Source organism: Bemisia tabaci, chromosome 5, assembly GCF_918797505.1.
Source record: "Bemisia tabaci chromosome 5, PGI_BMITA_v3".
Taxonomy (NCBI): domain Eukaryota; kingdom Metazoa; phylum Arthropoda; class Insecta; order Hemiptera; family Aleyrodidae; genus Bemisia; species Bemisia tabaci.
In genome coordinates, this window is record NC_092797.1 from 11,965,205 (window position 1) to 11,981,996 (window position 16,792).

Consider the following 16,792-nt stretch of genomic DNA (forward strand, 5'->3'; position numbering starts at 1 on the left):
GGCGGACAACTGACCCGCACCTCCGGACGAAGTCACAAGTATAGCGCGGTATTCAAATGGCACTTGATTTTCCGCATTATCGCGAAATATAGTTCGCTCAGATTCTTTTACAGCATTTGAAGTTGATAGCTCGGTTTTCAAGTGTATTTTAAGTTACTAACTGGGGAATAATTTAGCACCCACTCAACCCGATACCTACCCATGACATTAGTTTTCACTCGGAAGTTATTAGTAAATTTTTCGGAGTGGTTTTTCGGCTGAACGATCATGATGTTCGGGTTGTGAACCAGGATTATTCTTCAACTTTGATATGGAATCGCACGCACAAGTTTATAAAGGCGGTTGTTCAACTGTCTTCATTCGAAGGTGAGTTATATATCTATAAATTAAATTTCCAGTTCTTAGAGTACCTAAGGTAAAAGTTCCGTAAATGTGGAAAATTTATTTTGGACCCGACGGACTTGATTAATATGCCACCTAAGTTACTTAAATCGTCACCCCCCGGGCAAAGTTTCACAAGCGCCATGCGACGTTTCAAAATTTCCGCCGTCATTTTATTTTTTTACAGAGAAATTGTTCCACAAAGCTGTCCGAATATTTCACTGAATTTTCTTTGTGCTGCCGATAACGTTCAGTGAAATTTTCAAACTGACCCAACCAACAATCTCTCTGTAAAAGAATAAAATGGCGGCGGGAATTTTTAAACGTCGCATGGCGCTTGTTTTACCTTGACCGGAAAGTGACGAAATATTTTCTTCCCCGATGAAGAAATTTGACTCCCAAGGTTGCAACAATGACTCAAACCATCCAATTTTTTACAAGAATATAACTGAGTAACATCTGTACAACATTTTTTTGACGTATGGGTGCAATCTGGGGGAAAATCAGTGAAATTCTCAGTTAAAAATCTGTTCAACAATTTATAGTAAAGGCACATTTTACGAATGGAAATTTTGCAACATTGCTTGTGTTGAGTTATTACCGAGTTAAATGGAAATGCGTAGGAGGAGTGAGGGTTGGTTACTTCATCGAGTCGCTCCCTTCTGGTTAGAATGTATCGATGGGTTCAGAAGCGCCTTCAATTTTTGCCATCGGCAATATTCACTTCTTTCACGCACGAATAGTTATCAAGACTTCGATTGAAGGCTAATTTTCTCCTGCTGTTTAATATTCACATTAATTTGCCGAGTGGAATCGTCTCTCACTTGATCTGACCGTTGCATTTAATTTACCGTCAGATTGTCGATCAATGCGGAGAGAAATCTAATTATTTCTGCATGCGTCCCTACGAAACTTGGCAATGCGGATCGGAGTGCAGCGAGTGAAGTGTAAACATGGCAGTGAAGGCGCTTGGAGAGGCTGGAATGGCTCGCGTTGAGAACACAGAGTGCGTTGTTGTATACTTTCCGGTAAACAACGTTGGCCGTTTTCGACCTGGTGACGTCGCGGTAGATTCCTAAATGGTCGAATTAATGGCTTAAGACGGCTAACACTCATCTTAATTGTAATTGGTGGTGCTCGGAAATCCCTAGTTTTATCTTAAAAGTTGCACGGGAAATAATCGAATAATGCCTTCAGCTAAACCAAAAATAGGAGTTGTTTCTTGTAGAAAATGGCTCAAAAATCACTACGAGCGCATTGGAAAAGTCTCATATACATTCCTAACTTCTATATTTGCGAAAAACTTATGCCTTTTTTACAGCTTCCAAAACGACACTACGGTACGGGTGAATATTTCGTAAGAGGAGTCGCTCCATCCCTCCCTTGCGCTCAAGGATGCTACGGAATATTCAACATGGGGGTCGCTTCCGCGCGCAAATCGTGAGAAAGCACCATGGATTTTATCAACACAAGAAAAATGGAAATATAAACACGCCAGTTGATAAAAGCCCGACTCGTTACGTGTCTTTTAGCGAGTTGACGTCGGCCATGTTAATTATTCCGTGGCATCCTGGCGCGCAAGGGTTGGATGGAACGATTCCTCTTACGAAATGTACCTGTGCCGTAGTGTCGTTTTTGAAACGGAGAGCTTAAAAAAACCGCATATTCCTTGTACAGATTTTGAAGTTTAGAAGTGTATTTCAGACTTTTCCGATGCGCTCATCGTGATTTTTGAACTATTTTCGATATAAAACAACTCTCTCTTTTACTCCGGCTAATGTTTGCAACCGGCCCATAATGCGGTTGTTTTCAATTCTCCTTCAACTGCGAGCGCAGCAATTGTTGTTACGAATACGTTGTGCGTGCTGATTTTAGCTCAGTGCATACATGACTCTTTGAAGGCGTTTTATGTGCGCAAGTAGCGCACCCTGTTGGAGAATAACAGAAGTAGGGATTGAATGAATCACTCAATCTTACTTCGTTCGTTCTCCAAAAGAGTGCGCTTCTTGCGCACATGAAACGCCTTCAAAGAGTCAAGTATGTAATGGGCTAAAATCAGCACGCCCAACAAACCTATAACCACAATTGCTGCAGACGCAATTGAAGGCGAATTAAAAAGAAATAATTAATTCAGGTTGAGAAACATTTTGAGTCATTTCTCTGCCACTTATCTTTTCCTGTAACTTAAATGTTTTCACTTCGGTGATTGGTTTCTGAGTATATTGGACGTCACAGACCTATCGTTTGTCTTGATATCGGTTGAATATATACTCACTAAAGAGATTCTACAGGGATATATCGATGACCAAAGTGCGTAACCACTTATCTCCGTTTGCGACGTTGCAGACTTCAATTCATAACTTTCTGTCTTTTTTTGGTGAGCTATCTATTTTGGTGATTTCTCAAAAACATTCCTGATTTTCCTTCTCTGTCGGCAGAAAATGTCAAGTTATCTAATTGGCTCGTTTCTCGAAAAATGAAATAGAAGCTGACATTCTGAAACACCGCAATAAAGATACGTGATTTCGTACTTTAGCTATCGATATTGACTTTATGATTACATCAGTACGGATTCAACCGATACCAGTATAAATTCAACTGATATCAGTGGAGACACAACTGCTGTCAGCAAAATCCTTTACCTGTTCTGTCTCGTCATTTCAAGCAAACAGTTGAAAGCCCTTCCCGAACCCGCGACTGAGCTTTCCCGCCACGACGGGTGAGGCGGCCTCATTGGCTCCGGGCAGAGGGACGGGAACTAAGTCAAGTTTACTCGTCGCTGCGACGCGTCGCGACGCACAACGCAGCGTGACACGGCGCGTCGCGACGCTCCCTGCATCGGCGGCTGGAGTCGGACATGGGGACAGGGGTTGAGGGGACGGGCGGGTGGGGACCACGGAACGAGTTTACATAAGAGCCGGACAGAAATAGAACAATGACCGACCAAGGTTTCCTGAGCTTTCCTTGCTCCAGTGCTCCGCACTCGCGTCGCGTCCGGACTGACCGTTTTGACCGCTTTTGGAAAAGCTCGAGCCTGGAGCGGCGCAACGGAGAGGGGACAGAGGCTCCCGGCTTGGGTAGAGTCCCTTTAAACTGAGAGTCAAGACAATGTGAATCCATTTCTGATTGGTTCCCGTATTTTAGGCCCTCACAGTGTCACAAACGGGAAAAAAGATTACATTTTCACCGATTGCAAAGATTATAATCTGGAATGGACCAGGGATTTACGGGTTCGGCAAGGAACAAACGGAATGAGAGAAGGAACGGAGAAAGGAATTTAAGAATGGGCCGATCAAAGATTACAAAGAACGTCCAATTTCTGTAATCTTTATTCCCGTTTGTCACTCCATGAGGGATGCTTCGATGAATTGAGGAAGTGGAGGCGGGCGCAGTGGCTCATGCTTGTCGACGATAAAATTCGTTGTTTTCCTCACGAAAGAACGTAACTGCGTTTCAACGTTGCCGAATCTCTCCTTGCAATTTGACTTTTTAGTGGTAGAATGGAGATGTTGCATGTGTGAGGAATTTGCGCTTTGACTGTTGATTCTTATGTAAAAGTTCGCGAGAAACACGATGGTGCCACTGGTTTTCTCTGAAATCGACTTCCAAGCTCAAAAAAAGCTCTCAAGTTGAGGCCAAAATGGAGGGGATATCCCACCCTACCCTGAGAGTCCACCTCTACATCAAAACAAACTCTCCATGCAAAGATAGGGAGCAAATACATTAGCAGGGTTGCCGTGTTTTCAGTTTTGGAGTCCCCAAATGAAGTGGCAGCCCTGTCAATGTATTTGCTCCCTATCTTTGCATGGAGAGTTTGTTTTGATGTAGAGGTGGACTCTCAGGGTAGGGTGGGATATCCCCTCCATTTTGGCCTCACTTTGAGAGCTTTTTTGAGCTTGGGAGATGATTTCAGATGAAACCACTAGCACCATCGTGTTTCTCGCAAATTTTTACCTACGAATCATCAGCCAAATCGCAAATTCCTCACACATGCAACATCTCCATTGAGGAAGTGGAGGCGGGTTCAGTGGCTCATGCTTGTCGACGATGGAATTCGTCGTTTCCCTGATGTAAGGACGTAACTATATTTCAACATTGTCGAATTTCTCCTTCCAAATTGTCTTTTCACTAGTAGAACCTTGGGAAATTCTAATTTGACACTGATTTGTCGTCAGATCTCGTGGGAAAATCAGAGAAATTTTGGACGGTGATGATTGCTTGAATACTTTCTTTTGAAACATTGAATTGTTTCCAATTAAATTTTGCAACCTTGGAAGGAGTTGCGTCCGAGAAACGACGAATTGCAAAAATGCGAGTATTGCGGATTACGACGTTGCAGACTTCCTGCCATAATTTATTTTCCGAGTGGAAAAATACTTAGTAAAATACGTGACGGCGTTACGGGTGAGGAGATGTCGAGGAGACTGATGCGCACTTCGGTTTTTATCTTTGAAAGGCTAGAGAACTAATTCCGAATTGAAAGGAAGAGAATTGAAAAATCCGAAATTTAGCGTTACGTATTTTATGAACTGCCACTCAACGGCATTTCACTTGTTTCAAGTTTCCCCTGAATTCTTTTCTAGGTAAAGCATATTCTGGACAAAATTTGAACTGAATGGTTGATTCATTCTCATGTGATAAAATAAAATGAGAACGGAGGTTTCCCAGAAATCAATCAAACAGGAGCCGAGATAGCTTTTCAGGCCACGTCCTCCTTTTAGGATCTTCGAATTTTGAACATTTGAGCTGAAATTCTAGTTAAAAAATGACACCTGCTACCAAATTTCTCAACAATCAATTGAACAGGAGCCGCATATCGTAGAATCAGTAGGACTGTACACAGTAGTAATCGATACCAGCTAAACAGACGTCAGTGCGCCTTCATTTTCGTCTGATACTGCGCAACACTCCTGTGGCGGAATAGTTGCTCACAGCGCCTTTATTAACGGTATCTCTTCGACTTGATGGTAGAAAATCACGATTGCTGCCGAAATTACCCTCTAGCCTGTGCGCAGGCATTTACTTATAATTGATAATGAGATTACATTCATACCTCAAGTTTTCCACTGCTTATTTTATGCGAGTGAACAAATTTGAACACCCTAAAATCTGCCGTGATTTTTCCGAGATAAGATTAGAAATAGTTTTAATTATTTAAAAAAAAAAAACATTTTCATATTTCATGGGCACATCTCCCATGGCAAAATGTTCGGTGACCACGGCAATGGGCGGTGGACCTATTGAAAAATAATTATTCTTCTGATAAGGTTCCCTATGTAGTTGACTTTTCTCTTTGAATGTATATAATCAATAGGGATTCTGAAATAGGGGGGTAATTATTGTGTACTTGCCTCCTTCCTCTTCATTTACTTGGATGTTTTTGCTCCAAATAAAGGGAGGTCGAGTTATCGACAATTGAAATAAAGCATAATTTTTACAGCATATTTGCCTTTCTTGGCCAGATATAAACAAACAAAGCTCCAGTTTATTAAATGTATATATGAACAATTTACACGTATTTATAACATTTTACCTCACAAGAAAAAGGAAAATCCTAGTACAAGTAGACCTCTTGTTTCTCAAACATCCGTGCAATGGAGAAACGCCGTAATAGCCTTTAGACGTTGTAAAATTTCCTCTGACAAATCAGGACTTTTTGGAAAAATGTATTATTACGTATCTTCCGATTTTTCAGTGAATTTTGTTCATAATTTGATCCAAAAAGTCTGATATTTTAATGGAAAAAGATTCATATAACTTCCTCTAAAAATAAATAATTTCTGAGAGGAAAGTCTCAACATTCGAGCGCTTACTATACGTTTTTCATCAGCTCTGTTGCTCAGTAGAGTGGGGCAAAAAAGCTCAACTCTGCTAAATCTAATCCAAATGTGATAGCCACTGCTGGTCAGGCGAGCGAGTTTAATTCGGAAGGGAAAAGAAATTGACTGCTCGATCGGTCAACCGGGCGGACGATGTTAAGTCGGGAGCATTCACTCCATCTTTCAACAAGGATCCGTGCACTTGCATGCATTACAGGCACCCGGCACCGGCCGTGTTTCGAGTCTGTTCTGCGCTCGGAGAATTCTCGGTATAGCGGAACAGGGGGGGGGGGGGGGCGAGCAGGGGGCGAGCAGGGGGCGAGCAGGGGGCGAGCAGGGGGCGAGCAGGGGGCGAGGGGTAACCACTTTCATTCGTTCTTACGCGTGCTCCATGGTGCCCTCATCAGTACCCCGTTTCTGAAAACTGATTAATCTCCAAGCCGCAGCCCTCCCAATTGGACGTGTTCATGCTAAAAGGAGCTATGTTGCACACAAACCCTATGCACATAATTCCTTTTAGCATGAATAGGTTCAATTGGACGTATTTCTGTCAAACGGAACTATGTGCATTATGACGTGAGCACTGTTATGCATGTATTCTTATGGGTATCAGGGCTCATGTCTTAATGCACATAGTTCCGTTCGACAGAAATACGTCCAATTATGAAGCGAGCAGATCTCCTTGGAAGTAGATCGGGACCCTCGAATGAGCAGAGAAATATGATGGTTTTGAACGATTCGGTGAAAATGCTGGGATCTCTTTATCATGAATATTCTGCTATTGATTTTACGGATATTTTTGGTTTCATGGAATAATGACGGGAGTCTGGGAAATTGAGTTCTTGTCTGCAGCGAATATTTTTGATTTGACTATTGATATACCCTTTAGATTTTAGGAGGAACACGATGGTCCTCTTCGAAATCAACCGTCACGCTTAAAAAGAGCTCTTGGAGTGAGACTGCCACCTGGAGAAAAAATTGAGGTGGTCACATTCTGTGGATTTGTTCACCCCGTGATGTAGGTAGATACCACGTGGAATCGATATTCCAGCAAAATCCGAAATTCAAAGTATGAACAACGGACTAAAACGTCTTACTGGTAAAAATTGGCGATAGGAGCTGCGTTCCAAAATACCATAGGAGTTCTTATAGTCGATTGAAGAAGGCAATAGAAAATCATATTGCTGGCTGTTGAAAGTGGAAAAATCATACGGCCGGGCTACACGAAGCGATACAAAATTATACAGCCGGGCTATATTTCCTATCGTCGGGCTTTACACTTTATCGCCTGGCTGTTGCTTTTTCGCCATCAGCTATAAAAGACTATAAGAAATTGTGTAGAAATTCGTGTGCTTTGTAAATCCTTAAGTTTGTACGGAATCACCTTGATATTTACAAAACGCACATTATATTTTCCTTTACTACATATTTTTTTTCATCAATTGAAATGAGAATAATCCACACAGAGTGTGCAAACATTTCAGTCATGAGTTGAAAAACGCTGACTGCACGAGATTAAATATTAGAGCCTAACACAAAGCGGAGCAGCGGCGCACGGGCGCCTACAAACCTAACAGGGATACTTCACGCATTGCGCAATACGTGAAGTATCCCTGTTAGGTTTGTAGGCGCCAATGCGCGTTTCGCGCTGGTTGCCCGCCCGCCGCGCCGCCCCGCAGCGTACCACGGCCCTTGAAGCAACTATTTCAAACCAGAGGTATTGCACAGTATCATACGAAATTGAAGGCGCTCCAACATATTAGGAATGACAGGCATCCTTCAAAAGTACGGAGCTTTCCTCGCAAAATAAATCAAGATACTACGGCCCAAAAAGAGAGCAGTGGTCCCAAAACTCACTAAGTCCTAGCATCCGTAATTAGTAACGTTTAGCATACACTTTATCGTCAGGCTGTTGCTTAATCGCCATCGGCTATAAAAGGCTATAAGAAATTGTGTTGCCGGCTATAGAAGATATCGGAAATCTTACAGCCGGCTGTAGGTCTATGGTATTTTGGAACACAGATTCTACTGCCAATTTTTACCAGGGCTGGTTTTTCGCTGAGTTCAACTCAAAATATAATTTTAAACACTTTTTATAAAATGAATTTTTTCCCTGAACTACACCATTTTGAAGAAAATCGATGACAAAAAGCATCTGTACCTACCTACGTCATCGACGATATTTAAGATATGCCCGAAATGCCACAACCTCCTTTCCTTCTCTATTAGGTTGTTATGTTGAAATGAACCTGTTTATAAAAGAGTCCATGTCTACAGCGATGACTGAAGTCGAAAAATATTTACCGTAAATTGCGACGTTGTTAGTCTTCATTCATTTTTAATTTTTTCTCAGGAAATAATTTGTTTAAAAATCCAACATGATCTGTCCGTCGGATGGTAAAGTGATTACCAATGTCTGACTTGATCTGCGTTGATATTTGTGTCATCGAGAGTGGAAAGTTTGAACTTCCTGATTTTCTTGATTATTATCAACGCCAATTTTTCACTAATTAATTGATGCGAATCAGCAGGGTTGTTAAAACTGTGGGCTAAAAGTTACCCTCTTGAAACTTGATAGTCGTCGCTCAGATAGGCAACCCTGTTAATGTAGTTGGCCCTCTTTTTGGACAGAGAGTTTGATTGGTTATGGAGGTGAACTCTTTGCAGATCAGGTACCTCCTACATCGAGGTTTCAACTTTCAAAGCTTATTTTGAGCTTGGGAGCGGGTTTAAAAAAAAAAGCGTAACATAATTGTGTTCCTTTTACAAATTTAACATAGATGCAGATGATGAACTTGAAAATATCAGCTGCATTTAAGAAATCCACTCATGGATTTTTAGTTCAAAAACAATAAAAATAAAATAAAACAGAAAATCGTGTCAGCTTCAATTTTGTTAGGATGAAATGATCATAATTTTCTGCTATGTGAGATTTGTAGACAGAATAAGACGAAAATGATCGAATACAAATAACCACAGCTGCGCGGAGGATGTTCTCTGGCCTACCTCGAAAATTGAAGGCGAAAAGCAATGGGCGAAATCTCCATATAGCTTCGTCCAACCGCTACCCAGTTACGATGTAATTCATAGACCCTACGTGCGTTGCTATCTTGCTTACAGTGTGAAAGTTACGTTCGGAGGTCAACAGTCAAATCTCCAAATGGTGACTGATTGCTAAATTGTATTCAATACACTTTGCTACAGAGCAATATATTTAGTACGGCTATCCTATAATTTGCTCGAACTCGCGCAGCAATTTGCTCGATCCGACCCCATTAGTAATCAGTATTAGGCGAATAATATTTTCAACAAATTCCTCATCAATCTTTATTACTTAGGCGAAACTCAGCATTGATCTCCGGACTTAACTTTTGTCTTATTCCCACATTGCTTAGATTGAGTGTACTTGAACGTTCTCCAAAATACGTTGTCTCCGGGTAGGGTAAAACCCCGTGGCACGGGTGCTCCTGCAAAGTAATTATTGAAATTGATAGCTAGACAAAGAGGACAAAGCGATAAGGGATCAATCTTATGAGAGGAAATGGGTGGTTCTTATAGACTAAAGCAGGGCCGGATTAACTTACTTGCCGCCCATGGGCCGCCTGTATTTTGCCGCCCCCTTCTCATTCGTTTTGAAACATCAATAAATACCATCAAGTGAACGTGCCGGAGGGGGAGAGGTTCATAAGACGCGTTTACTCGTATTGGACACATTTTTTGCGAGAGCCCTGTCAACACTATGTTAGCAAAAGTTCACGGAACTTGGCGTGAAAGTTAAGGTCCGTAAACCTATTTCTGTGTGGACAAGGCCTTCCATTTATATGAAATGAACGAAAAAATAATTACAGAACAACCATAAATGTGGTTTAATAATTTTAACTTCCGCCGCCGCGCCACGCAGACCGCTCTGTGTTTGGCGCAATGCGTGAGGTATTCCTACAGTCTTGTAGGCGCTATGCGTTTCACGCCGACCGCCGCTGCACGCACTGTGTTTGACGGAATGCTTGAAGTATTCATGCAGTTATGTAGGCGCTTTGCGTTTCACGCCGCCCGCAGCGACCGCACTGTCTTTGACGCAATGCGTGAAGTATTCATTCAGTCTTGTAGGCGCTAATATGTGTTACATGCCGACCGCCGCGCCGCGCCGAGGGTTTCTCCGTTTCATCTCAAGTTCTCGTCACCATTGCTCTCTGCGCCGCGCCGTTCCAGACCAAATTCCGTATTCGGTTTTTCTCTTAGTCCTAACTCGACTAATTAAAGGTGCTGTCTCTTGTATCACAGAAAGACGACAAGACATAAGCGATAGACACATAGAAAATGGAGCGATCCCGTCGGTTGAACCAGTTGGTGCTCACCTCATTTGTCCATTGCAACCACCCATCGCTCCAGAAGGATCGCTGCATTTTGTCTTTGTCTCGTTTGTCTATCACTCAGTTAATCAATCAAGCTGATTATTGAATTGATCGACGAAGCGATAGACAAATAGAAAATGGAACGATCCCATCGGTTGAACCGGTTGGTGCTCACCTCATTTGTCCATTGCAACAGCGCATCGCTCCATTTTGTCTTTGTCTCGTTCGTCTATTATTCAGTTTATCAATCAACCTGATTATTGAATTGATCGACTAAGCGGTAGACAAACAGAAAATGTAGCGATCCCGTCGGTTGAACCGGTTGGTGCTCACCTCATTTGTCCATTGCAACCACCCATCGCTCCAGAAGGATCGCTCCAGAGGTATCGCTGCATTTTGTCTTTGTCTCATTTGTCTATCACTCGGTTTATCAATCAAGCTGATTATTGAATTGATCGACTAAGCGATAGACAAATAGAAAATTGAGCGATCCCATCGGTTGAACCGATTGGAACTCACCTCATTTGTCCATTGCAACAGCCCATCGCTCCATTTTGTCTTTGTCTCGTTTGTCTATCACTCGGTTTATCAATCAAGCTGATTATTGAATTGATCGACTAAGCGATAGACAAATAGAAAATTGAGCGATCCCATCGGTTGAACCGATTGGAACTCACCTCATTTGTCCATTGCAACAGCCCATCGCTCCATTTTGTCTTTGTCTCGTTTGTCTATCACTCGGTTTATCAATTTCGCCACTAATCAGCCCGCGGTGTCCTTGACCCCTCGGCCGCGGGCGGCGGTTGCCAGAGCCGCGGATCCGCCAATCCGCCGGTCGGATTCGCGCTCGCCGAAAGTCGTATTTTTAACTCGGCGAAAGCGCGGTCCGGAGTCCGCGGTTCGGACGATGGACTTCTCGGGCCATCTCGGGCTTCGGCGTGGCGGACCTCCGGTCAAGTCGAGCGCGAATCGCAGGGGCGAAGAATCTTCACTCTCCCCGGATCCGAATCCGCACCGCGACTCAGTCCTCACCCGAGCCTCGCCACTCACTCCGGCGTCTAAATATAAAAGCACTCTGTTGTGAAGTTTTGAGCCCCCCTCGCAGTGTCCGTTCGCTTCTGTTGCAGGGCCTGAGACCCGAGAGCCGCGCGCCGCCGGCCGGAGACCCCGGCATGTGAAGCGCTGAAATATGGCAACGTCCCGCTCGCAAGCCCTTCCACCTAATGGCTATTGGCATAGGTAAGTGCTCACTCTTTCATTCCTCCTTCAATCGATGCGTCTGTTGCCGTTTCTCCCCGATTTCCCGCCGATCGGAGCCGATAGGCGTCGAGAGGTGATGAGTGCTGAGTCATGCCGAGCTTCGGGCGAAGCTCATCACGCTAAATAACGTTTATAGTTTACATTAGAGTCCCTTTATACTGAGAGTCAAGACAATGCGAATCCATTTCTGATTGGTTAACCGGATTTTAGGCCTTCACAGTGTCACAAACGGGAATAAAGATTACATTTTCACCAATTGCAAAGATTATAATCTGGAATGGACCAAGGAATTTCGGGTTCGACAAGGAACAAACGGAATGAGAGAAGGAACGGAGAAAGGAATTTAAGAATGGGCCGATCAAAGATTACGAAAAACGTTCAATTTGTGTAATCTTTATTCCCGTTTGTGATTCCATGAGGGGTGTTGTCTTGACTCTCAGTATAAAGGGACTCTAGTTTACATCAGACGAGATATTACTGCTGTGCTGAGCAAGAACGCCGTAAATCCATCAAGATTTTGCCGCGTTTTTTGGAAGTTTACATTTTATACAATAAGTACTGATTGACTCGTGAATCTCAAATTTTCAGTTTAAGTTCTTGATAGTATTTGCGAAAAAATTCTGTAAAAACATTGTCCGAATGTACACGAGTTTTTCTGCTATGATAAATTTTTTCCAAAAAATGTAAAATGGCGTTTACAGCGTTTTTGCTTAGCACGGCAGATTAGTAGGGCTATCGATCAATTACGCAACGTTTTATGGGGTGGACGGGTCAGCAAAAATTTGTTGAGGAGCGTTACAAAGGAGAGGGGGGGGGGTATTGAGACCAGCGTTTTATAGTGTTACGTACTGAATTTCAATTTTTTAAATTTTTTTAACCGTTCTCCCCAATTACTTTTAACTCAATTTATTAGCCTTTCCAATGGGTCCGTTGTGCGCAAAAGCTACAGCCGTGTGAATAAAATTTTGAGGGATAAAAAAGATCAAAAATCACGATAGCAAGTTAAAAGAGTCTTAAATCTTCTTCTTTAGGCGTAATTTGCGTAGTTTGGAACACGCTTTTTCAAATTTTCCGCATCTGGGGGCAGTTTCCAGTTATCGAATCAGGAAACAAGCAACTGCAACTTGCGGTTAACGAAAACTGACAATTTTCGATTAATGAACATAACCTGCGGATCGATGAATTAGAGGGATGGCGTGAGTTCTGCGTTGGCGTAGACCACTATGTCAAATGAACAAAATGGACAGCAACAACGAATCAGCAACTTTCGGTATTTACCGGCAACTGCCGAGGCAGTCTATAGTTTCCGCGCGTTTACCCTGGTAAAAATTGGCGATAGGAGCTGCGTTTCAAAATACCATAGAAGTTCTTTTAGCCGACTAAAGAAGGCTATTGAAAATCATATAGCTGACTGTAGAAAGCGGAGCAAATTATATAGCCGGGCTATACGAAGCTATAAAAAAGTATACAGTCGGGCTATTGTTCCTATCGCCGGGCTTTACACTTTATCGCCATTGGCTACAAAAGGCTACAAGAAATTGTGTAGAAATTCGTGTGCTTTGGAAATCATTAAGTTTGATACCGAACTACCATAATATTTACAAAACACACATTATATTTTCCTTTAAAACATTTTTTTTTCATCAATTAAAATGAGAATAGTCCATTCAGAGTGTGCAAACATTTCAAAATCATGAGTTGAATAACGCTGACTCCGCGAGATTAAATATTAGAGCCTAATACAAAGCGGAGCGGCGACGCACTGGCGCCTACAAACCTAACAGGGATACTTCACGCATTGCGCAATGCGTGAAGTATCCCTGTTAGGTTTGTAGGCGCCAATGCGCGTTTCGCGCTCTTTGCCCGCCCGCCGCGCCGCAGCGTGCCACAGCGTCTGAAGCAACTATTTTACACCAGAGGTAGGACACAGTATCATAAGAAATTGAAGGCGCTCCAACATATTAAGAATGACAGGCATCCTTCAAAAGTACGGAGCTTTCCTCGCAAAATAAATCAAGATACTACGGCACAAAAAGAGAGCGGTAGTCCAAAAACTAACCAAGTCCTAGTATCCGTAATTAGTAACGTTTAGCATAAACTTTATCGTCTGGCTGTTGCTTAATCGCCATCGGCTATAAAAGGCTTATAAGAAATTGTACAGCCGGCTACATAAGCTATTGGAAATCTTACAGCCGGCTTTAGGTCTATAGTATTTTGGAACACACATTCTACTGCCAATTTTTACCAGGGTACTCGTTTTAGTTACTAGGAAACCGCCCCCGTTACGGAAAATTTGAAAAAGTGTGTTTCAAACCATGTAAATTACGCATTGTAAGAATTTTTCGGTGAGTGACGAAAATCTACAGCAAGATTAACTGTTTGCAATTTCTTTGAAACAGAAATGAAATATGAGCGGATATTTGCAACGTCGTTATCGCACCGGGTTTAGCAAAAACGAACCAACTTTTTCGGCTCATTTCTGCAACGACAAATCTGTCATTGCTCCTCCTACTTAAGTATATCGACGGTGTAAGTCGGCAATCACATAACTCGGTTTGCGACGTCGCAGACTTCCTGTCATACTTTATTTTTTAAACGGAAAACTACTCAACGGCAATTCTTTAAAACTGTCATGATTTTTCTTCTCTATGCAAAGAAAATTCTGCAAAAACTTCAAGAATTAATGCCAATTTTTTCTCCTTTAAAATAATGATATGTAAGCGGAGATTTTCAGATACCGCAAACGAGTTTTATGATTGCCGACTTACACCGTCGATATGCTTCTGTAAATGTGACATCGCACTCGGTCCGCAATTGTAACTAGATAATTCTCAACATTACCTGTCGATACCCGTCATCTTAATAATTTTATTTACTTTTTTAGGACCTTTTTTGGGAATTGAGTGTCAATTAAGAGGGAGGGGGACAGTATTGGTGAACTTTGATTGACTGTAGAGCATTATATGCTTATGTTTAAAGTATAGTTATTTTTTTTCTCGTAAAAATAAAATTAGACAAAAAAAAACAATGTACAGGAATGCAACCTGTAGGATAGGTACGAGCTTTATAATAAATGTTTGGTACATTAAGAGAGAGAAAAGGAAGTAGGTCCCAGTGCATCGTGATTTTCTTATCTCTACAGAGAAGTATGTGCAAATTGCTCGAGAATTTAACGTTTTAAAGATTTGCCTTAATTTGAAAAGGTAGGCAAAACGAGTCCCCCATTAGCAAGAGTGGTATCTCAATTGCATGAATGCAACTAGGATCAACCTAGCTACATCAGATTTTGCCCAATTTTATTTAAATAGAAACCTAAGCAACACCCTCTCTTGAAATTTTGTGAGTAGTTAGATTCGTTACGAGCTGGCGGAAATTTACAGGAAGTCCAAAAACATTCTCTTGCTTGAATTTTATTGAGAAAATAAAATATGAAAGGCAATTTGACAACAAAAATGCAGTCAAGTTTATTCTGGTGAAATCAGCCCACAATGGAGATGCACAGTTATAAACCCAGTCTACCCAGCTAGGGTGTTAACAGAAACAAAGTTAGGTAAAAGAATTTCGGTTGCGTTGAGTCGCATTCTATTAGTGTAGTGCACGTTTGATTTAGCTCCATTTTTACTTCCAAAAGCAAAATTCTTGCCGAAAAGAGAAAATCGAGCTTGGTACGACCAGAGATAGCCGTTTTCCAATGATGCTCGTAGAACATACTACATATTTGAGAACTGCATGTTGCTGCTATGAACATATATCAAGTATCAGGCCCACCACATATAATGGAGGGAATGCAAGTACTTCTAATAAATCTTGGTGAGCGGAGGGGGGGGGGGGGGGCTCTTACAAAGCTTGAGCTAAGAGTGCCCCGCAAGTGTTGGATTCAATGGGTTTTGAGAGACCATTTCGATACGGCCGAATAAAGTAAAAACGTCGAATATTCACATGAAATTCATGATGAAGTTACGATGTTTGGTCGAAGACAGTGGAATAATACGGAAGGCAATTACATACGTACTGTATCAAGCCAAGACCCTCAAACATTTATTGTCGGATTGACTCTTTGAGCTGCTTTTAAAACTCCGCCAACTATTATTACGTCATTTGGTGATGTGATTTAGGAGTCTCGATCGAAGTTCAGGCGCGATTAAAGTGAGCGTAGAGCAACTTTTCATTTCGAATTTTTCTTCGACTTCTCTTTCAACTCGCAGAGAACGATTGGCACAAATTCGTCGTTAGAGACTATTCATCTTTTTAAACATTTGAAAGTTAAAATATCTTCTTACACACGCATCCATTCATCCGTGAGCAGTATAGAATTTATACAATTTTCAACTTCAGTGGTCAGCATTCAAGCACAGTATCTTTTGAACGGATACCGCTTGACCCGGACTTGGTTATTTTTAGGAGATAGTGAGTTTTTAGCCGTATGATGGGCTGAAATAAATGTAAAATTATGGAAGATCGTGGGGGGTTTTGGACTTTAATGCTTGGAGGTATACCAAATTATTTCAGCTGTTGAGGTGCCTGGAATTGATATCCGAGGGAAGGAAGTAGGCGTCGTTCAGCTTCGAAATTTATCTTTATCGAATCTTCCTCCTTTTTTACGAAAACACCCCCCCCCCCCCCTTCCGATCAATGTAGAGGCATCATTATGGGCTCGACGTGAAGCGCATCGATACGTTTGCTTTAATCTAATGAGGTAGGAAAAACGAGCTCTCTCCAGTAGTGCTTCATTACGAGGATGCACTTTGAACATATTAATTATTCAGAGAAAGTTAGTTTATAATTTTTACAACGTGCAAGTACTTTTTTGGCCGATTTTCTTCAACGAAACCTGCACGTTTTAAAAATGCATCGTTATCGGGACCAAAAAACTGTCCTAGGAAAGTGGCAAAAATCCCAAATTTAATTTTTTTTTTTTTTTTTTTTTTTTTTTTTTTTTTTTTAATCAGCACTAGTTGAAATAAATTGCTGCTTTACATT

At 41.8% G+C, this 16,792-nt stretch overlaps 1 protein-coding gene across 1 annotated transcript in view; it reads left to right on the plus strand.

Annotated features, from left to right (window-relative positions):
- The first annotated feature begins 229 nt into the window (after window positions 1–229).
- The window catches only part of LOC109042209 (uncharacterized), a 129,799-nt gene continuing 113,236 nt past the window's right edge, over window positions 230–16,792 (plus strand). The window contains exons 1-2 of the mRNA XM_019058844.2: window positions 230–366; window positions 11,680–11,791. Of these exons, the coding sequence (XP_018914389.2) occupies window positions 11,742–11,791 (50 nt within the window). The 5' untranslated portion in view covers window positions 230–366; window positions 11,680–11,741. The remainder of the gene's footprint in view (window positions 367–11,679; window positions 11,792–16,792) is intronic.